The sequence below is a fragment of the Leptonychotes weddellii genome, chromosome 7, assembly GCF_054177405.1.
Source record: "Leptonychotes weddellii isolate Sample4059 chromosome 7, ASM5417740v2, whole genome shotgun sequence".
Lineage (NCBI taxonomy): Eukaryota > Metazoa > Chordata > Mammalia > Carnivora > Phocidae > Leptonychotes > Leptonychotes weddellii.
The window spans coordinates 123501214-123524388 of NC_138375.1; the positions used below are offsets into that span (position 1 = coordinate 123501214).

Genomic DNA, 23175 nt, shown 5'->3' on the forward strand with positions numbered 1-23175 from the left:
ATTACAAGGCAGAACAGCACTTATAATGTGAAACTTACACTGCAGCAAAGTCAATACAGTAACATCTCATGTTTAAATCAAGAGTAATGTTATACTGCTTTACACAACTTCCCAAATGGTCAGGTTCAAAGGGAACAAGAGCTCCATTCCCACACAAATTTGCAGTGCATCTATTTTCCAAACTCAACCACAGTTCCAGCCGGACTTTGGGATCTCAAAATCCATGTAATTGTACAACTGAGGAATATTTACTTAGCCGTCAATTGGAAGTGATTATACCTGCAAAGGAATAATATACCAAAGGGCAAATATCAAGAGTGGAATCTAATGGAATTCTGTAAGTACCTTCCAAATGATAAATATGTTCAATGAAAATCATACATGTGAGGACTGATAACAGTATTTGGTAGTATCTATCTGCAGGAGACATTCTCAAAGATGAAATATGTAGTCACATTACCAATCAGTATAACAGATGAACATTTGCCATGGATTTCAAACCCCAGCTATGTGAAATATTATCCCCTCAAAATAATTCAATTCTTATCATTACTAGACTTGTATTTTTTTTTTAAATTGTACTCAGGCATTAATATATAATTCGGATCCCATTAATAAAAAATTAGTGGAAATTTGTTTTCTTGTTACACAAGTATTTAAGAGCCTCAGTTTTGCCTCTTGGCCCACAAAAAGTTTGCCAACCTTCAGTCTAGACCAGTGCAGGAGTGTTTTTACATTTGAATACAACTGCAATATGGTGAACCTTCCTGTGAACAACTGTTCTTTGTAGCAAAAGCATTTTTATATCCCAGCAATACAACCTGATAATACGTAGTTCGTCCCTTGGTTATGATCCACGTATTCTCATTAAGTACATTTCCTAATAACATGTAGGTCTGTATAAGATTTAGGCAGAGGAGAAACTAGTTATCCTGAACATCAGCCAAGCTTTGTAACTCCACTTATCTGTACTCTTGCAGAAAAACCAGCTTTTTTAGTCTACTAACCCAGCTCTATCACAAACACCTTTAACGCTCCACAAAAACAAAAACACACCAAAGAAGGTACTGAGGACCTCTGTTTTTACCTGAATCTAGAACATTTTTCAAATGTATTCACTTGCTATATATAATTTCTAATAACATATTAAAAAAAGACTAAAAAAAGTCCAGTAATAATAACATTTCCGGATTTAAAATGATTAGGTCTGCCTTTCGGCTCTCTCCCGTTTTTCTCATCAAGACGATGGCCGCCTACGGGTTTTGCCTGGGCAGTGTCGGCTTGCTCTGACTTCTGGTGATCATGCCCTCACTTCCTCTTGGCTAACACCCCTCGTACCTCATCTCTCAGTCCAGTGTGTCCTCTGAAGGTGGGAAAACAGCATTCCCTTGGCCACAGTAATTGGCTCAGGGGTGGGCCTGTGAACCAAGGAAGCAATAAATGTCAGTGTGAGGGTTTTGTTAGGACCGCTGAGAGGAACCGCTCTTCGTTTTGGCTGAGGTTACGAAGACGGCAGACGTCGGAAGCTGCTGGGTGGCCGCTTCACTACCACACAGGAGAAGTGTCCCTGGCAATGAGAACAGCCCGGGAGGAAGCGAGAGAGAGACACAGGGAGATCCTGACTCTGCACCAGGATCTAGCACATCGGAAGCCGGCCCTTCCACTGGCCTTGTCAGTGAGACACGGTAACGTACACCCCCTACTGTGTAAGCCTCTCGCAATTCGGAGGGTGCTGGCTGATGCGGGTGCATTGTCGTTCCGACTGACCCCCCATCTTAAATCAGATTTTTCGACATCGGGCCTTTTGACCATTAGGTTTCATCTCCAGGTCTACCGCCTCTGAATGCCGGTGTCAGCCGGTGCTGCTTTGCCTTATCTTACCTGGAGCGTCTTTCAGTAAGCACAGCACTATTAATACCATTTTGGAAAACTCCCCTGAGAGCACCTGGCACAGGATAAGCTGGGAGAGTCTGTCCCAGATACATGCTCTCCATCTGCAATGGCAAAGTCATTCGCTGAAAAGTGATTAATCACATTTCACTGCTGTGCACATCCCAGTATGACTTCATTTTTTAAAAGGAATAAAATGATTCTGTTTCCTTTCCTTGCTTTATTGGTAGCATTAGTTTTAATTAATCGCTCTATTAAATGGTTCAGGGAAGTGTAAAAGGCTTTTTCTTGAAGGAAAGCTCAGACACTTCCAGGTATGTACTCCTTACACTGGGGCTCCCACAAAGCAAAATCCAAACAGAAACACAAAACACAAAAGCGTCTTCCTTTAGCTTGGCTTCTCACATACACAAAACTAAATGAATCGGATTTTTAGAACTTCTACCTTAGGTTATTATGAGTAGCATCACTTCACCCGTCATTAGAGGAAGGGGGAAAAAGCGAGTTTAAAAAAACTACCTTTATTTTTTCTTTTTCAGTTACATACTTTTAAACAGGGATGTGTTTCATTATTCAGACATTCAGGCAATGTTGACTTCATTAGTGTTGACAGAAAAGAAGCATAAAAATGCAAAACATTGTTGGCTTAACCTGAACATACCTGCATTACCTATTATTGACCAGTTTGTGTTGCCAAAAGACTTACTCCTTGGCATTAAAATGGAGCACTTAAAAATATTGCTAAAAAGCAAATGTCTACACACTGGTCTTTGCAGCAAATAAGGGTATTTATACTTTTAAAATATTTTAAGTCCATAATTGGATTAATATACACACCTTCTTATGTATAAGGAGTTCAGATCATATAAACACTGTACAGTCCAAAAACCCTACTGAGAATAAAACTAAATAGGCTTATGATAAGAAATACAGATATCGCCATGTATTTACAAATATCATAGACACACAAATTTGGTCAAATACTGTAAAGAAAAAAGTGGTTTCACATTATAATGGCCAAAACATCCATCTACCTTGCTCAAGGCAAACAAAAAATAAAAACTCAGTATGTAACTCCTGTCGTTTAAGACATCATGACAGTATACAAATAGACAGAATGGAAACTGTTGACCAAATTATACAGCAAATGTCTTCTAGGCTGAGCATGGGCCTTTAAAATCAAGAACTTGAAAAGATCATTCAGACGATTCAGAGCAACAATGATAAACAATGTCCTGATTTGCAGTATTCATATGGGCGCCTAATTTGTCAAAAACAACACGCTGAACTTTTGGCTAATAAGAAAAAATAAATTACCAAGTACAATTAAATCCCTGTAAATGCAATAATGAAGTCAAAAATGTAATTTATTTACTTTAATTACACATTTTAAATGTTACCTTGAGACAATAAAAATAAATAAGCACGCCGGAAGGCATGCACTTAAAGACAAAGAAAGGGTTGTATGGAAAGAGTAAGTAGCAATCTTCTAAATGAAAGGTGAAGATGAGATTTGAAAAACATCATTCTCATTCTAGCCAGTCTTTATGTCTTAACTCTTCTTGAAGAATCTGGCTAGTAGAATGCGACCAAAGTACACCTGTGTCTTTATGGCTTAAAACAAAGCATACTTAAAAAGTGGAATGGGTTTCCTTTTTTACAGAACTGTTACTTTGTTCATATGCAGGCACTTCAAAAGACTATGGAGGCAAAGCACCTGACCCATCCTTTCCAAAATAGTTTTCAATCATCAAAATTATACTAAAAAGTAGGAAAATTCCAGAGAACCAGCAAAGTTGAATACAAGAGACTAATGTGCACAGAGGGCAATAGAGTGACCCAGTTTTTATTGCTGGGGGTCCTTTTTTTTTTTTTTATCAAAGAGCAAAAAATTAATAAACAGACACCACTGCATGGCACATCCAAAATTTTCTGCTTAAGGGAGAATGTAATCATTCAGCAGGTTTCAGTGGGATCTCCTCAGACTTCAACCTTACACATTGCAATGAGATTCACATTTATTTCTTCTCCTTAGTGTATTTAAAAAAAAAAAAAAAAAAACTCCAACATACTTAATTTCTCAAAGTATTCATTTCTTGCTGTCTAACATACATTATTATCTGGAAGCATAAAGTTACATTATACAAATATTTTGCATTTTTCTTTTTTTTTTTTTTAAAAAGCGCTTTTGCCACTTCAGCGACACTGTACTTCACGTCGTGGTGCCACAAAAGCAGAGCTCCTATCTAGCACGCTCCTGGTGATTCGTTTGACCACTACCGTCTGCCGAACCCATAGAGCTTTTTCCTCAGTACCTCTGGGCAGTGACTGTACCATGATTTCACAGAGAGAAGGTTAGTATGACTCATGACTAGCAGTACCGTCAGTAATACTGAAATCAATGCGCATGTCACACAAGAAATGAACTTCTCACAAAATAGCTTCTTTTACATATTTGGGCAACTGCGTCTTCTCTGTTGCATTATCCACTGGGGAGAAAATTCCTGCTTGATTATGCTCTTACAGAAGTTATAAAAAAAAAACCAGATTAGGCATGTAACTGTTTGACACTGAAGATACCGTACTGCTTTCTACAACAGGAGGAGAGCTTCTGAAAAATGTCTTTAGAGCTGTATCCGTCAGTACCACCTCCTTGGTCCATTCCATTCATTGATGGGCAAAGCACTCATGTTTGGACAAAACTTTAAAGCTTCCATAAAAGTTAAATTAGAAAAAAATATGAATGTAAGACAACCACAAAATGAAGTATGAAAGTATGACATTTTGTTTCTAAGAGTGAGTCCTTGGAAATATATGTGGTCACTACAGAGATGATTTTAATCACAAGACAGCAGATGAACACGTAAGTAACTCCCCATGATCTGTCTGTGTCCAGAGTCATTTGTGACGCTGTATGGTTTTCCTTTTCCTTCGTTTGAAAAAACAGCAGCACCTGCAGATGGAGGGAAACACAAGGCACTAAGGGTCACAAAGTAAAGGCTGAGCTTAGCATCTTAATTTCAATGGTCGTAAAAAGCAACAGGCTAATGCAAGATACACAGTGAACATGCCAGTGAAGCATATATATTAGTGAACCTAGGGCAGAGTTATTACTACAGTTTCATCAACGTGCCTTTTAGGAAGACAGCCAGACATTCTATGCAACATTACAAGGAGCCACTAAATTGAAAAGGCTTTGCACCAAGACTAAATGAGGAGGTGTGGAATTCTGAATCCTCACCGACCCACCATATTTTATTTTGAATACTCATTAACCTCTGGCAGGGGCATGCTTTTGTAAAATTCATCTTATGCATTCTCTCCCTTTCTTCCTGATATTTACATTTGATTATTAAAGTCATTGTTAGAAAAGCAATAATTATCCTAATACTGAGGAACTGATTTTCACCAAGGATGAGATTCCAGAAAGAAAAAGAGAAAGCCCAAATAGACTCTTCAACAAACATTTTCTACCACATTTACAAACTGGAAGAGAGAAAATGCATTAACTAGCATGTCAATACTGGCACTTCTTAATTCTTTAAGAGTTAAGGTCAAACTGGGGGCGCCCAGGTGGCTCAGTCATTAAGCGTCTGCCTTCAGCTTGGGTCATGGTCCCAGGGTCCTGGGATCCAGCCCTGCATCAGGCTCCCTGCTCAGCGGGGAGTCTGCTTCTCCCTTTCCCACTCCCCCTGCTTGTGTTTCCTCTCTCGCTGTCTCTCTCTCTGTCAAATAAATAAATAAAATCTTTAAAAAAAAAAAAAAAGAGTTAAGGTCAAACTATCCTAAGTTAATGAAAGTAAAAACTGTGCTTAATATTTAAAATAGCATAATCAAGGTGATTCAGTCTTGCAGTCTATGAAGGAAAAGCATTCGGAGTTTCATTCCTAAGTAAAAAAAAAAAAAATCTAGAGATGACGCCTGAGAGACCTGGTTTTTTCCATAGTAAGTTCTCCCCTGGTCATGAGAAGATGAAACACATGCAGCATGTGGGGAGTGATGCTGAGGCTGGTGCCAACTCACAGTTAGAGGAGAATCACTGAGCAGAAACTCACAAAAAAATACACACCCACATGCATATATCTATTCTAAAAGTCTGGCATTCCTTCAAATACAGGTCTGGCTCTTTCACCCTTCCACACTTAAAGGAAAGTCTATCTATCAGAGTATCAAGAAGACAAGCGACACATAGAGGCTCTTTTGTCTTTTTCATGGAAGCCTAGTGTGTGTGCATATGTAAATATGTAAATCCTGTTTTGTAATTAAAGAAATATCTATATGCATGGTGATTCAATCAACAAAATGCTGCCAATTCAAAGCTCGTACAGAATGTGACCTTATAACGATGTTCCTCTAATTCTTACCAGCCCGCCTGCAAAGGCTATTAAACAAGTCATTTCAAGCTAAGCATAATGGACACCACCTAGCTTTAAGTGTCCTCTCCAGCAAAAGATTGTGGAAGATGAAATAATTGCTAGATTATCTTTTATGTCTTTCTGTGAAAGAAATGTAAACAGAAACCCATACTGTCCCAGCTAAATTACACAATCTCTCCACCCACATTATCGTTAGTCAAAAATAATTTCAGACCATTTATTGTGATTTATGCCATGACTATGAAATCACTATGCGGCATTCAAAACCAAATTACACAACTGGATTTTTTAAACCCCATTCAAACAGCACATAATGATTAGACCATGGAGTGTGAATAATTCAAACCTATATATGTCAGCTGCTACAGACTCAACTGGAAATCTGTGCAGTTATTAATCTTTATGAATTTTACTTTTATTAAGGTGACCACCAGAGCAACCAGAAACAAATTACCCAACAGGGGCCTTGAAAAGAGCTACCTCTATAAAAGATGACTCTGGATACAATGGATTTTTCCTGGATTTATAAAAATAAGTCAACTTTATTTGTAACTGTCAGCTACCTAAATACTTTCTCAAATCTGTTACATAAATTTTCTAAAATAAAACAATGAAAAAAATTATTTAACTCAGATCCTAAGAGATGAAAACCATTATTCAAAAAAAAAGAAAACTTTTCAATAAAGGACTTAGAAAAGTCATAAAACGTTCATATTGTAAAAAAAAAAAAAAAAAAATTTAATTGGTATTTAGAAGGAACAGACCAAATTTTAAAATACTAAATTTAAGAATATGATCACCTTTCAGTGGAGATTTATTATTTAATATAAAGTTATATTAATAATGTTCACTGTTTCCAAATACTGTCATTTGTCTCTTCAAATTCCAAACTACAATCTTTTAAGATTTTTCTGCTGAAAAGGTGTTTTAATAAGTGTTTATTAAAAAGTGTTTTAATAAGCCTTTTGGAACGGGGAGTTTAATGTAATACATGTTTTGATCAACAAGTTCCAGATTTTCCACACTTGTATTAGCAATTCACCTTGTCTGGCTTATTTTTCTAATATCAATCTGCTTTCCAGCTCAAGACAGCAGACCTATTCCTTATGTCATCTTTTCTTCAATTACGTATTATTTAACACAGAAAACCAATCCAAGCATTTACTTGAGACTAAATGAAACTTTCAAATGAATCATAACTGTAGAGGCCTTTTAAATTGAAAGCCAATCTAAAAAAAAGACACCTATTTGTAGAAATAAATCCCACCAAATAAAGAGTAAACCCTTGAAACCGATTTGCCAGGGAAGCTGGCATGCTATTAAACTGACTACCACCAGAGGACAGCATTGCTCTAGGCAATACGAACGCATCCAAATAAAGGAGAGATGCTCTCAAAATAAAATACAGTTATAAAAAGAAGAAAATTGGTATTTAACCTGTGGCTGGTTTCTTAAAACTCATTACAAAGCAGCTGATTTACAGTCTGTGATTAAGAAATTAGGTCTCCTATCAACTGCCCTCCATCTAAAACAGTGTGGCTCCCATATGGCCACTCTGTCACATGACCATTTTACGCTCCTCTCAGTCCTCAGACTAATCTGAATTTATTTATTTACTGATTATCTGTCTCCACACAGAATGTAAGCTTCGTAAGGGCTTGTCCACAGATACATCCCACAAATGGGCACAGAGTTGGTACTCATTTAATATTTATTGAATAAATGAGTGACTTTCCTCATAAGTGCAACCCCTAGAGTAAGAACCTAGTCAAAATTCTACACCATGTTCTAAAGCTAGAGTTCTTACACCAGGGCCCACAAGCCCTAGTGAAATCTCACAAGGTGCAGATTTGAGTGCCTGTGGAAGCTTCCCTGGAGAAAATTGGTTTGCATCAGATTCTTACAGGAGTCTAAACCCAAGAAGCCCTGCTCTACCTACGTGCACCTGCCTGGCCTCCCCTCTGGCTTCTCCATTTCCAGCGAGTCCTTGTCCCAGAAGCTGTGAGCTGAGCACCGCAGATACTGAGGGGCCACCATGCCATCAACTGACAAGAGTGCGGGCAAGGTGTAAAAGGAAACAATGTAATTCTGACACTTGCCACAAGTCAAACAGGAACAAAAGTTACTGATAACGATAACTGCAAATAATAGCAAATAGTGCAGGAATGAGCACAGATGGAAGTTCCCACAGGTGAGGTGAGGTTACTTTGATCACTATATTCAACTAGCTGGTCTTAGAAAATTATCCACACCTTTAAAATTTTTAAACACATTTTTCTCCAAGTTGCTCAGTGGTGACATTTACTTATTCGTTAGTTGATGCCTCATTTGGGGTCTCTTCAGATCTAGACTACTGACAGCCCTGGGGAAACTGATTAAGGTTACCAGACATTTAAATCATGTTCTTGTCAATGCTTTTCTTTCTCTTGGCTCTTTCTTGCTTATGCCTGTCCAGTAAGCCAGTAGGATCTCACGAGTCAGGTCCATGCCTCTGACAGGATTCTGTAGCTAGCCCAAAAGCTCTGAAGGCACAGCTCTACTCTTTTTTTTTTTTTAAGATTTTATTTATTTATTCAAAAGAGAGAGTGAGAGAGAGAGCACACAAGCAGGGGGAGGGGCAGAGGGAGAGGGAGAAGCAGACTCCCCGCGGAGCAGGGAGCCCGACATGGGGCTTGATCCCAGGACCGTGAGATCATGACCTGAGCCAAAGGCAGATGCTCAACCGGCTGAGCCACCCAGGCATCCCACCACAGCTCTACTCTTAAATTCTTTCAAAATAAATGGTTAAATCCTGTTTCTGATGAACTTAAGGGCTGTTGCTATAAAAACTGTTAAGGTGGTAAACAGGAGATCATAATGGATCCAAGTCCTCAACTCTGTAGAAAACATACAGGAGAAGGGCCGAGGCTTTGCTAGTGACACTGCACCATTTCCCTTTCATTTGTGGCCTTTTCCTGCCTCTAGAATTTGACTATCTTCCTGGATGCAGGTCTTAGCCTTCCTTCTCCCATCTACCTGAAACTGACACACGGGTCTCTATCCGGACCTGAAGTTCCTGTCTGTCCTCTCTGCAAAGACTCACTGGCTTCGCCTTTGGCTGAAAGACTGCTTCACAGCTGCTAGGCCCTACCCACTCAGGACTCCCGAGCCTCGCCTCTCCTTATCTAGGTTGATGAGTATACAGAAAACAGCTTTTAAGACATCTATCTTTAATTCTTTGACAAAGGATTTGCCCCCTTCAAATCCATACATGAAAACGTAATTTCTTATCTCTGGACCTCTTGGTGTAAAAAATGTGGAACTGATCAGTCAAGCAAGAAGAGTTCAGATAGAAGCCCAAGACCATCCATATAACTAATCCAACTGGGAACCTGCAGATCCATCCTCATCCTCAGTTTCTTCCTCTCCATCCACATGCAATTAGTCCCTCAAGTCTGAAATGACTTTCAAAGTTGTCCCAGCCTGTAATGCTCGCTGACTTCAGAACTTCTTGCCTCCCCCACTGCTAAGAGCCTCTTAACAGACGCCCAGGATAAGTGTCTTCCTCTCTCCAATGCGCCACCCCAACTTGCCCCCGCCGAGATACGGCCTTGCCAACTCTGCCTTTTAAATCTCACCACTGGTTCTCCCACAGTCTAAGGCATTAGGTCCACACACACAGCTCTTACAAATTTGGTTCCTATCTATTTCCCTCTCCTCTTAGTCTCATCTTGCATCAAGCTGCCTTTCCAGGCAGTCTGTACTACAAAAGGGAGAGAAGGGGAGGATGGATTGATTTTATGTAATCTAATGAACCCCAGGAAATGACATAAGCCTCAAAAGTGCTGCCAAACTAATTATCTCAAGGCTCAATCTGATTATACCATTTCTTGGCTTAAAACCCACAGCTTGCTTGCTTGTGTTGAGAAAGGATCATGTCTTTTTTTTTGTTGCTTTCACCTGGCTACTGAGGGCCTTTGAGACTGGGCACTTGGACTATCTCAGGTCCCACCAGGATGCATTTGCACACGGTATACACGAATGGGTCACTTCTCACACCTGCCTCACTCTGTCCTTGCTCCACATGTTGCTCAGCCTCCTCTCTCGGACTCCTGCACCCAACTCCTTTGTCAAGCCTGCTTATCTTGGAGAACCAGGGCAAATGTACCCTTACCCGTGAAGATGCCTCTGATCTTCCAGCTGGAAGAGCACATTCCAGTCTCTTAAATCCAGTCACACTGTATCCTGTGAGCTAATCCTGTAATACCGGGTATTAGACCAATGATTCTCAATCCTGGGTGCTCCTCAGAATCACCTTACAAGCTTTTTAAAAATACTGTCAACCAGGGGCGCCTGGGTGGCTCAGTCGGTTAGGTGTCTGCCTTCGGCTCAGGTCGTGATCCCAGGGTGCTGGGATCAAGTCCCACGTCGGGCTCCTGGCTCAGCGGGGAGCCTGTTTCTCCCTCTCCCTCCCCCTCTCCCTCTGCCCCTCCCCACCCCGCTCATGCTCGCATTCTATCTAATAAATAAATAAAATCTTAAAAAAAAAAATATTGTCAACCAGACCCCCACCACAGAACAATTCAATTGGAAACTCTGATGGCACAGCCTAGGTGTTAGCATATTTTTGAAACTCCCCGGATGCTTGTGATTGGAAACCAGGACTGAGGGCCACCATGTCAAAGTTACTGGTGTACTTGCTCTTTTTTCTAAGGGAGCACAGGGGCCTTGGCTTATCTTCGTAATCACCATGTTACCAAAGGCACAGTAACTGTTCAGCAATGTTGGAAAGGGAACACAAAGAGAAATAAAGGGGAAAAAAGATAATTACATACTACTTAAAAACTCAGGAACTAAACCAAAGGAAGCCTTGTTTTCCTAAATTCCTGGAAGGAATGATGAGGGTGATACCACTTGTATCATCTGTCTTGAAAAAAAAGAAAATTCCCAGCCACAGTGAAGAAGGCAAAATCTCATTACTAATGGATGAGCCACTTTAAATGCGGGACAACAGAATATTGTGCATCCCTTGGAAATTACAGATCCAGCCCTATAAGGTACTATTCTAGGAAGCCTGAGCCTCTAAAATGTCCAGTGTGAAATACATTATAATTAATGGGGTGGGTGGGAGGGGCCTCCGCCAATCACAGGTGAGAACAAAGAGGGAGTTGGAAACACGTTTTGAAAGGGAACTCTTGGCGGGTTCCTAGAGACCTATAAAATGGTGGGAGAGAGAAGAGAAGCGAGCCTAAGATGCGATTTAGGAAAAAACCACACTCACAGTCCCTCACCACAGACTACGAAGGTATGAGGAATGCAGTAACAACCTTGCAGGAATGTGAGAGTCACCCTGATTAAAGGGAAACCAAATGTGACGTGTTGGAAGTCTTTAACCAGTGAAGAGGCAGGGAAGGTCGGAGGATTTCTGTAACCCATCTGGAGTCAGGCTTTACCGAAATTATGGGCTGCTCTCCGTATTTAAAAAAATAACAGCTCTACTAAAATATAATTCAAATCACCATAAAATTCATGCTTTTAAAGTATATAAGTCAGTGGTTTTTAATACATTCAAAGAGTTTTACATCCATCACCACTATCAAATCTGAAACCGCGTCCATGAACGTGCGCTAATACACCGCCATCTTCCCTACCGGTGAGCCATCTACTTAAGGGCTGGGGTGGGTTCAGATTATTGCTAAAACCCAAGCGGTGTAAGTGGTGACTGAAAACATGGGAAAGGGGAATCGATTTGGCTCAAAGCAGGTGTCTAGGACGAAGTGGACACAGAACACCCAGTCTCAGTGAAGAGTATGGGTGTGGAAGGAAAAACAGGGGACACTTGCTGGAGGGACAAGGCCGAGGAGAACAAAGATGGGAGAGGTGGCTGGCCCCAGGGAAATAAATAGGGTGGGAATAGCTCCTGAGTACCTGCCATGGGCCAGACAAAAAAGCAGTGCTTTATCAGTTAATTTCCTCAGTGACCTGCGAAGCAGTTATTATGAGCCTCAGTTTAGAGAGAAAGAAACAAGCTTGAAGAAGGCAACTCTAAGTTGTAGAAGCAGGATTCTACGACCCATGCTGGACGCACAGGACCTGTGTGCCCCACTCGGCCACACCACTTTTGGAACTCCGCTTATGACTGCACGAGCAAACATCGACGGCGGTATTTGTTCTTGATGTAAAAATGCACAAGTATGTAGCTGATTCACTACATCCTCAAATCCACTAGGCCATACTGTCAATAAATTCCACAAAGTGATAAAAATGGATACTTGATCACTGCTCTTGAAAAAGAAGTATCCCCAACAAAAGTCTCCTCATCTTGCAACCAGCAAATGAGCATTATTTTGGAATTCATGCAAGGCTCCTTTTGGATAGGAGTAGAATGTTCCAAAATTTGCTAATCTAAGCAACTTTTCTTATTCACTCCCAGGCTCACTCAAGATTTGTCCTGAAACTGAGAGGAACATATGAAACATGGCATTACAACTAGAGGCAAAGATCAGAGAAGAGTTTAAATCCAACATTAACTCGACTTAATAGGAATATTTTTTTCACAATATCTGCAATGGGCAGGAACTATTTAGATGAGGACTTCCATAACACTCTCTCACTATAGTTAATCATAAATTTATCAGTGTATCCCATGTGTACTCAACAGCAATACAATTAGTCAGTGAAATACTCTCTTAGTGATGCTCTTGGGGTGGGTGGGGGTGAAGGATCTGCTATGTGTATTTAATAATTTTTTGAACGGGAAAAAAGAGAGCTTAAAACTCAAAATCCCGTCTTTCTACTTAAAATAGCAAACGAAGCCTCTGTGTTACAGAACAAACGCACAAGCACAAGCAGAGTGGGTGTTATCAACTACTCAATTAAAAAGTGCCCCCAAATCTATGTCACTTGAACAACAAAAAAAGTTGCAGCAGGCAAAAGAGCTCCTCAAACAATTATTTCTTGCTTTTCAGACCTACTGTAAATGACACCAAATATTTTTGAACAACTTTGACCAATTGTAATTTCTATGTTGAAAGATATTTTTTTTTTAAACGCAAAATGATGCTAAATCTTTGAAATTACAGTCAAGGGAGCTATTTCTGCCTGCCTACACTTGAAAACTCACCACATGTTCAACACTTTCTGGCAGCTATACACACACACAAAAAGAAAAATACAAGAAAAGTGAGAGAGAGAGAGAAGGGGAGGGAGGGAGAGAGGGAGAAATCATCAGAAATAGCCCACATTGAAATTATCACACTGTTTTTCATGCTTACTTTTTTTCCCAAGCAGCATCATCATTTACATTCACAGAAAAACTACTTTAAAACTAATATGAACACATGCAGGATACTATAAAATTAATAATTATTTATTCTTATGCTTACAAAGAAAAAAAACTGAGCATCTACCCTACAGAAATAAGTTTCATGCATCAATACTCCTAAAAATAAAAAGCCAAAAATATGCTGCTAATTCTAAGAAACTGAGCAGAGTTCTTAAATAAGTATTTTTGTATTATAAATTATTTACTGAAATAGCACTATTTTAAACTCAGTGATTAAAATAACTGAAAATATCACTTGTTTTGCATGCACCTATTCCCTGAAAAAAATTTCCTGGAATAATTGTACATGACTATAAGTCTCAAACATTCACAGCTGAAGCACAAAAAGCTACTAAAAGAAGTCAAACAAATACATACTTGGTCTCATCCATCACTTCCACTTCCGTAGGGGCTGTAATGGGTGCATTGGAACGTCCTGCGGTAGGGTCATCTGTGTTCAACTCTCCATTTGTAGAGCTTACAACCTGCCAAAAAGAAAAAATAATTATATATGCACAAAGTGACAGGTTATACAACGATAAAAATTAAGGTTAAATTAGAAAGTTAATACGTAGAACATAAAACAATTAGTATGTAGTTGAGCTGTTTATAACTGAATACAGTAATAGGTCTAATATTTTATTAAAATTCAAGGCCATCCAATATTTGCTTTTCAACTTCCTTTTCATCTTGAAATTTCTGTCTTGTCTCTTTCCCTCTGCTGTGTAAGGCCAACTCCTACACTTCTGTCTCAAATCAGCTCCCCAAGGTGTGCCCATCTCCACTGGCACCTTGCTACGTCACGAATTCTTTCCCTTGCAAACTTCAGTCTTGCTCCTTCCAATGGATCCTTCATTTCAGTGTGTAACCACGCTTATGTGTCCCTTGAATACTGCCCATTCATCTGCCTGGTTGTTCATGCCCAGATGCTGAAATCACAGTGATTCCTCTCTTTGACTGAAACCCCACATCCTATCCATCAGCGGGGCTGGTTAAATCCTCCCCCAAAACACATCCCCAGTCTAATCAGTTCTCCCCACCTCTATTACTACCAGGACTTTAGTTCAAGCCACATGACCTCTTGTGTGACTAAGAGCCACAACTTATGAACTGGTCTTCTGCTTTCACCTGCCCCCACCCTCCGTTAATGTATTGTCCACACAACAACCAGAGTGCTCATTTTAAGACAGAAATTAGATCATGTATAATTAACCTGCATAAATCTCTTCAAGTATCAACTTCCCATTTCACTTAAAATAAAGATCCATATTCTTTACCCCAATTTACAAAGCCCCACAACATCTGAATTCTGCTTACCTCTCTGATCTCATACTACCGTCCCCTGTGTTCACTAGCCTCCATCCAGTATGTCAAACTTATTCCCAACTTAAGGCTTTGGCATTATCTATTCTCGATGCCTGAACTAACTCTCTTCCCGCTGATGGGCTATATTCTTATCTTTCAGATTCTCAGAGAACATCTCTAAAGCAGCCCTTTTCTGTCATACAATCTAAGACTTCCATACAGACATACTATGTCATGTTATACTCTACTGTTAACTCTTTGTATAGAATTTATCCAGATAATGTTTTCCAGATTGTGTTTCTTGACACCCACTCTCACCTCCTCCTGCTCCATGACAGCAAGAACTATGGACTGTTCCCCCACTATATCTCCCCCCTAAACCTGGCAGAGAACAGGCAATCAATAAATATTTGTTGAAATAAATGAATGCATGCATGAATGAAATCCTAAAACAAAATAAAAATCATAGCAAAATTCCCACATTCTCCCAAGTCCTCTTTGATCTATAAAGTCACCTTACTGTCCTATTTCTTGCTTTCCCCTCAACTTCTTCAGAACAATAGTCTTAACTTATCACTTCCATTTTTTATAAAATTTTCCACTCATTTATTCCTTAATTCCTTGCAATCTGTACTCTGTCGCTACATCAGATTTCTTGTAAAAGTACGCTTGCAGGTTACCAACGACTCCTAGAAAAATATATTCGGTGGCCTTTGCTCAGTCCTCATTTTCCTGTACGTTTCAGTATCACTTAGCACCAGCTGATACTCCAGAGTAGATGGGTCTAGAAACAAAGCCTAGCTCTCACCCTCACCTGCTATGTGACCCAGGAAAGAGAGCTCATCGTGCTAAAGCTCAGTGTTCTCAACTACGCAATGGGAAACAGGAGTATGCATTTAACAAGACTGAGAGGAGGAAATGGAATCAATGTGAAGGGCAATGACAGGGCTATTCTAGGAGCTCCGGGAGTGGTGGCCCTTGTTCCTCAGCCAGTTTTGCCTGCACTCATGGCTTCGGCTACAAGCTCTACGTAAAGGACGTGCTGAGCTCAACCGCTCACCCACATGCTCACCTAGACCACGTGGGGTACTTCACACTCAGTACTTCCAAAACTGAATTTCTCATACTCCTCTCAAATGTGTCACTCCTCCTATCCAGGGTTCCAGTTTCCAGTAAACCCTTACCATCTTCCCAGACCTCTGCTGCTTTCCTTATCCAAGCTCATCAGAAGAGAAAGAAAATGCTAATATATCAAAGGCCTGGACAGCAGATTGACAGCTGACTATGAGACTTAACAGGTCCATTTACAGAGCCCCATTTTACTGAAACTTAACTAATTCTCACGTTCTAACCGAGAGGCCACAACATGCCAGGCAGTGTTCCAGGAACTTGGAAAACCACAAGAAAAACACCCCTGCCCTTGTGGGACTGAGAGTCCACCCCACAACTCCCAGAAAAGTCACTAGACGTCAACCAACAAATCTAGATGAATGCAGGATTATGGACGCTGAGTTTCCTGTATCCTACGCAGAACAAGTACTTAGAAAGGAATGCTGCATTTGTGCCCACAGCTGAGAACACACAGAACTGCCTCGATCGTTATTAGAGACAACCAAGCCAAGGAGAGGAATACCACTGTGTCTCAATCTGCTGCTCTGCTTGGGGGCACCTGCTTCCTCCTTTCTGGCATTCTACTGAGTTCCATGTTAATTTCTTCTCTTCATTTCTCCCTCTTTCTGAAAGTATTTAATTAGCAATCATTATTTGTCCTAATTATCAAACATAATTTGGTTCTTTATTCTTAATTTTTAAAATGTCAGAGCTCCTCGCTGAATTGGAAAGGAGCTAGAAAGCAGGGTTCTTATCTTACACTTTTGTATTCTCCATTATCTGTAATTAGCAGTATGCTTTGCATGCAGAAGATAAAGAGTTCACTCAACAATTTCCATTGTTCTTCCCTCAACGTGATAGTCACAGGCTTCTTTTCCTCCTTCCTGTTCAATGGCCCGAGAGAGCTGGAGGGACCCCATCTCAAACTACAGGCAGCTCCTTCAACATGCCTTCCCTTACTTTAAGCAGCATTATTGAAAATTCATAACCCAAGTATTCTACATTTCCAGCAAGAGCAACTGTATGAACATGGTAAGTATAGAATCTGACTTACTTCAGCTCACACAAAGTCATAACTGACTTTAATAAGCTTTATTTTAGTGAAATGTTTCAAATCTCATTCCACCTGGTTGACCAGAACCAGACCAGAAGGAAATAATATCTTCATTTATGTATTTTTTTTAAGTAATTTTTCTTTGGTTTCCCAGATTCCCTAACTCTCTGAGTAAAGGCTAACATCCCGGGCTAAGAACAGAATCAATGTGATGACAGAGTTGTCCTATAGAAGCGGCCTACTTAATACTGGTGACATGAGAGTATATCAGGGCATTAAAATTGTTTTCACTTAAGAAAACTAGTATCTTTTAGTGAAGGGATTTTACAAAGAAAAAACAAAGACACAGTATTATAAATAGCATGTCATTATATTCCTCGAAACCTAAATCAACCAAACAACTATGCACAAATCATTTTTATAAACCAAATTCTAAAGAATGATCCCATTTAGGTAACATTTCTAGAATTATAACTTGAAGTGGAACATATAGGAGTCTCTGAAATACTGGTGTTCATCACCTGATTTTTCTAACGAAAGTCCATCTAAAAAATGACAGCCTCTTTGAGGTTTGACATTTAAAAAAAATAACCCAGGTGTTTTACAGGGCTTTTGTTCTTGTTGTTCTTAAAGAAATTTTCTCTGATATTCCCACTTCGGTAAGAAACTTAGTACAGTTCTTATTTTAAGATGTTACCAAAAAAAAAAAAAAAAAGTAAATAAAAAGGCATCAGATGTGGTGTCACTTTTACTGTACCAGAGTTTAAGGGGAGGGGGTGTGGAAACAGCCTGCAGCTCAGGATGGGAGAGAAGTGATGATGGCTGCCTGCCACATCTAATTCCAAAAGAAGTCATTCACATAGACTTTTGAGTACAAAGATAACACACGGTATCTTTGTAGTCAATGAGATTATAAGGCTAATTAATTCACTTTCCAAATACAATGAGTTCATACAAATCAGTTATGGTACCACCTTCCTAATTTCTATTTGAGTTATTGTAAGCATGCTACCAAGTGCGCAGCAGAGGCTCACTATCTTAATTAACCAGATCTCCCTCTATCCAGTAAATATATTAGAAATACTAAAATGTTATGTATCTTACTTATGCCCTAAGCTTTTTCTAAAAGCTATCTATAAGAAAGCACACTAATAAAGGAGATATAGTTAAGAGTAATTTCCAAAGAGTTTTCTGGACCCCTGCTAGGGTTCACATGTATTACATGAAACGAACTTTCTTACATATTCTAAAACCTAGAGCTAGAGTTATAATTGATCCTCTTGATATTCCAACTGATGACCTGAAGGCACAGTGAGATTCTCACGGACTTTCAGCGAAGATAAACCAAAATGGATTTTCAATCTAATTTGCACTTATAGAAGTACAAAGCAGAGCACTGTACTCTGAGTATTCCAGCCTTTTGAGACGTTACTGTAAATGTTGCTGTAAAAGGATATGAAAATAAACCTGTAATGCTGATTCACCCTAGTGACACCTGGACAAGGCGTTTATTAAGCTAAAGTGACGGAGCTGAGCTGGACATTACTTATCTGCTAACGGCACCCCGCTACTCTCCTTGTACAAACTCTCTTTTACAGATTTCAGCGCCCTGGAAAACGGAACAGAAAGATACAACTGTACTCATCACTTGATTCTCCCCCTTTTGAGTACCTGTGTGTTTTGAAAGATGTGAGAAAGCAGGTGCAAGCGGTTACTGGCCATGTTTTAGAAAGGGGAGTATTAACAATGAGCACGATGGAGGACGGCCTGGGGTGTGGCACCTGCTATTCCTCTGACTTTTAACTCTGAATGTTTCCTTACCATTTCGAAATACATCCATCTTACTCTTTCCTGCTATCCTCACCTGCATGTGTATGTCTCCAGTTACACTGACGAAAATCCCAGAGTGCCCAGCACAACAGGTAATGTTTGTCCTTCACTTGCACGCGCAGTGCCCGGCTGCACACCACAGCGGCACGGTCTGTGAGGCCGCCCTTCTCCCCTCAGGGGCTCAGACTCAACAGTGTTCCTTTACCTGCAACCAAAGGCTGTGCAACTAGCGGAGATTTCCCAACGATCGGGACCTACACCATCTCCCATGAAGTAGTCTTCCGATAGTGCCCCTAACATCTTGTCTTCCTCCCTCTGCTCGAAGTTGCCTTTCCGCTTTCCAGGACCGGGCTTTTGGCTGACCTTGAGCTCAAAGGAGCCGTGCTCCAGCGAAAGGCACAGTTCCTGTGGGATTCCAGATGAGCACTACCTGCCATCGGTGGTACATTTTAAAAACCTCATTTTGGACATCCTGGTTTGCCAGGCAGAGACACGTCAAAAAGGGACAGTGACATGACCTTCCCCCTCAGCCCTGACACCAAACTAAATTCTACCTTCCAATTATCTTGCAAATCCTCTCAGTTCTCTTCATCTCTGCTACCCATCACTTTCCCTCAGCTGGACTTCTGAGAGCTGTGTCCCTGCCTTAGACTTGTTCTCCCTTCAGCTTAGTCTCCAACGAAAGCCATCCTTAGAAAAAACACTAATAGAGTTACCTTGCTTATCTAATTCTCTTTACGGCCACCCAATATCCTCAAATGAAGTCCAAATGTAATAATGAGACCTATTAGGTCCTTCAGGACTTGCCTCCTGCCTACCCCTCAGTCTTATTTCTCAATACACACACCAGCTTGACTGGACTGTAGTCAATTGTTCAGGACGTCTCTCCCTCCTCCGCCACCTTACGTGTGCTGCTTTCTTGTCTGGGACGGTCCTCTCTAGACCCCTTCCATCTGCTAACTCCTCCTACTGATGCTTCACTTTAGAAACAGGTGAAAAAACAGAATACAAAGAAGTTCCGCTTTTTCCAGGAAATCTGAACCCACTAAATCCAGGTCAGGTGCTTCTCAATACATTCTCATAGCATGTTATACATTCTCCGCTTACCACATGGCCTGTTTAATTAACCTCCCCCATTGGCTGAAAGCTCCATGGGGACAGGCACCCTATCTTTGTTATTCTTCCTTTTATTCAAAGACTCCAGTACAATGCCTAGTACCTCTTAGTAGACATTTTTGTATATTTGCTGAATAACAACTGGCCAAGAAACTGAAAGTGCTAGGTCTAAGTTTCTCAGCCATATTTATTACCAAGGATTCTAAAGGGAGCAGAGAGGAATACATCTGATTGCCCTGGGAGCTTTTCCAAAACACATAAAAGCCAAGAACAAATTCAAAATATAGTCTTCAGATATCTGAATATAATTTTTAATCTCTTGTGTGGGAAAAATTTATCAAACGTGTAGCTGGATCCTTCTGGTCAGTGGATTAACATGATTACACTAAAGATACGGAATAAAATTAGATAAATTCCAATTTGACAATGCTTTCTTTGGGCTGTACCACTAGACTTCACTTCCCAGAGACTAATCAAGTTTCTTAATCTGAAAAAGCAATAGATTATTCTAGTATTTGTACTTCATAAGGCCCACCCTCTGTGCTAATACTTTTTAAATTAAGTTCTCACGACAAAACCATGAGGTAGAAGTATTATTAATATTTCCATTTTACTGGGGCACCTGGGTGGCTCAGTCGGTTAAGCGTCTGCCTTAGGCTCAGGTCATGATCTCAGGGTTCTGGGATCGAGCCCTGCAGGGAGCCCGCTTTTCCCTCTGCCCCTCGTGTTCTCACACACTCTGCTCTCTCTCTCCCTCTCTCTCTCTCAAATAAATAAATAAATAATCTTTAAAAATCTGAAAAAAAAATTTCCATTTTACTGATGAATAATCTATGGCACAGATTTTAAACTCGAATTTGACTCTAGGGCTTGTGCTCTTAAACACAATGAGATCAACTTGGCAAACCAGATGTCTGACCTGTAACACATACAGTAATTCTAGAAAAACAAGGAGTTCAAATTTAGATTCCACCATTCAGTTCCTATTAAAAACACATCTGAAATAATGAATATCCGAGGAACCTTCTGTAAATCAAAATTGCAAGAGGTTTCATCTTGCAGGTCAACTGGAAGCAGCCCGGAATGCTTTGTGGTGCCACTGAGAGCCATTCTGAGCTCCAGGAAAACACTGCAGTGACAGATGAGGGACGAATGCCACAGGCCCCAACTGGCTTATTTGGGGTAACTCCTGATTCTGCTTCCAAATATCCTAAATCTGTACCATATTTATTTCTCACCAGATAGCTATCAACTTATTATGGTAATGTCTTTCCTAAGAAACTATTTGATGACAGGGCCTTAGTATTTGCTGAAGGCTAATTTTTTAATTGCCATATAAAGTCTTTGCCTCTCCTACAAAGTCAACACTGGAAATTGTCCAACAGGTAGTTTACTGATCATCACACAAAGAATCTCAAGGCAAATTATTCTCACACTTTTGTATTAATAAAAGGGTTTTTCTCTTTATCTATTCCCTTCATCAGACAATGAGAATAACTGAAAAAGTTTCCCTTCCTTTGTTCAGAATCCAATGTAGTATTATATTTATAATAATGATCACATTAGCTTAGATTTTAGGCACCTTTCTTTCCTCTTCTTACTACTAGCTTTAAATTACAATTTTATTAGCCCAATTATACAAGTGTCATATTGTAACTTTTCAAACTTTTTACGTGGGTAGGATATAAAGCATAAATGAAGTCAATATTTTAGGAAAGAACAAGGTTCAGGCATGAGCCTACTTAGGCTGTCAGTAAATTTTTCACAAGACTGAAGCTTGCTTAATGTCCATCATGTCAGGTTAGTTAATGGTGTAAAATATATTCAGGAAGTCAATGAAAATAGTGTAAAATTTTTTGTTTTACTTATGTATTACTAAAATTCTAGTAAGTAAAACTGATCATGTATTGAATATTAGGATGAAGCCAGATGCAGTCTCCGAAGGCAGAGAAGCTTTAAAGAGATGGTGAGAAAAGAGGGGAGTGGAAATGTCTCTTGGGGAACATATGAAAAAAGAGAACATACAGTACTAGAGTGATGAGCCAATAATCAAACTCATTCACCCTGTGATAGTCTGGAGATCCCATGAGCCACCTCTGCGAATCCCACAGAGTAAGAAGAAACTAAGAAAATAACACATTTGTGGTAATGGTGCACGTGGCCGGACAGCTTTCTAATAGTGTTGTAACTGTTGCAGATATCCCTGAACACTGAGCAAGACACCTGCTATTGTAACATACAACACTTAGAAACGTGTAAACGTATACAGACACACACACCATCCAGTCTGTGTTATGAAACTAAATATAATTTGCTCTATTAACTTTTCCAAGGCCATGAATTGGGGTCATAAAAAATTTTTTACAATTCAAGCACCCTTGCCTCTAAGTCCTCATCAAATACCTCTGTTACACAGGACTGAAAGGTCCACAGACTACAAAGTTCTATAAAAATATTTGAATACATACTTTAAATTACCTCTAAAATTTAATGGTGAGAAAAACATGAGAACTTATAAGATTTAATCAAGAACTGACTTTTAGAATTCAAATCAAGAAAGAATAAAATCCAGAGCAGGGATCCAAAAGACTAAATATATCTACATATTCACCAAGAAAAATGCAAATTTGATAAAACATAATGGAAAATTATTCAAGTGGAAATATGTGGAGAAAAAAAATCAAAACTTTTAAAGGAAGTTCTAAATTGAAATGGATGGAGATAACATTTATTACCTCAATTACTTTAAACCGTCATTTAAATTACCTTAAACTAGCATTTTAAAAGAAATAAGAGACTTGGCAACCTTCCCCTTTCTACAATTCACATAAAAGATGAAAATTTAGGGGGCATGGGAGGGCAAGATAAAGTATTCTAAGGGTACAGAGAAGGAAGGAGGAATGAACACTTCAAAAAAATAAAGGACTGCTTTAAATTTTTAGAAATAGCCAGAAAATTGAGGGGAGTATTTAATAAATACTTGTTCTTGAAATTATTTTCTCCATCTGGTATTTTCTAGAAACAAAATATACCATTATAACAATTGGGGTCATGTTTATTTGAGCAATTAATCAGAAAGTATTTTCTGAGTACTAAGGATAAAAAATTTCCTGTTTAACTGACTGAAGTTTAAAGAAGGAAAGATCAATGAAAGGGAAAAGTTATAAAAGCGTTCTATTACAGCATTAAAA

General features: G+C 39.5%; 1 protein-coding gene across 13 annotated transcripts in view; it reads right to left on the reverse strand.

Annotated features, from left to right (window-relative positions):
• Positions 1–2395: 2395 nt before the first annotated feature.
• CSNK1G3 (casein kinase 1 gamma 3) overlaps positions 2396–23175 on the reverse strand; it is a 108029-nt gene continuing 87249 nt past the window's right edge. For 8 of the 13 annotated variants that reach the window (XM_081827171.1, XM_081827169.1, XM_081827170.1 and 5 more), the window contains 3 exons: positions 13948–14054; positions 13369–13392; positions 2396–4843 (listed from right to left, as the gene is read on the reverse strand). In XM_081827171.1, coding sequence (XP_081683297.1) covers positions 4789–4843; positions 13369–13392; positions 13948–14054 — 186 coding nt within the window. In that variant the 3' untranslated portion in view covers positions 2396–4788. The remainder of the gene's footprint in view (positions 4844–13368; positions 13393–13947; positions 14055–23175) is intronic. The other 5 variants (XM_081827174.1, XM_081827175.1, XM_081827173.1 and 2 more) reach the window with 1 other exon arrangement.